The sequence below is a fragment of the Sinocyclocheilus grahami genome, unplaced genomic scaffold (assembly GCF_001515645.1).
Source record: "Sinocyclocheilus grahami isolate Dianchi unplaced genomic scaffold, SAMN03320097.WGS_v1.1 scaffold721.1, whole genome shotgun sequence".
NCBI lineage: Eukaryota > Metazoa > Chordata > Actinopteri > Cypriniformes > Cyprinidae > Sinocyclocheilus > Sinocyclocheilus grahami.
The window spans coordinates 387,575-388,017 of NW_015505900.1; the positions used below are offsets into that span (position 1 = coordinate 387,575).

At 44.5% G+C, this 443-nt stretch overlaps 1 protein-coding gene across 1 annotated transcript in view; it reads left to right on the forward strand.

The window, feature by feature from the left end:
• Positions 1–201: 201 nt before the first annotated feature.
• LOC107560349 (WD repeat-containing protein 48) overlaps positions 202–443 on the forward strand; it is a 14,277-nt gene continuing 14,035 nt past the window's right edge. Inside the window, exon 1 of the mRNA XM_016244498.1 lies at positions 202–357. Coding sequence (XP_016099984.1) covers positions 202–357 — 156 coding nt within the window. The remainder of the gene's footprint in view (positions 358–443) is intronic.

The window sequence follows — 443 nt, forward strand, 5'->3', positions numbered from 1 at the left end:
CATTTTTACACTTAAAAAGGTTGATATTACTGTGAAATGATAGTAATGCTAGATCTGTTGAACAACATCACTTATGTTTATAGCAAGAGCCCCTTTTAATACCTTCAAATGAAATCTTACTGAATCTGCACAGATCATAACATCTAAAGTGGCTTTTTTCAGTGTCTGAAACTCGATATCGATGGACCTCAGATTCTGAGCATGCGTGTGTTGCAGGTGTCATACGTGATCAGAGACGAGGTGGAGAAATATAATCGTAATGGAGTCAACGCACTTCAGCTGGATCCGGCTCTGAACCGGCTCTTCACCGCCGGGAGAGACTCCATCATCAGGATTTGGAGCGTTAACCAGCACAAGGTGAGCCGTCGGTCACTGAACCTGTCTGAACAATTCCCTGGCCCTTTGAAATGACGCTCCGCTCTTGTGTGTGCGTGTGTGTGTGT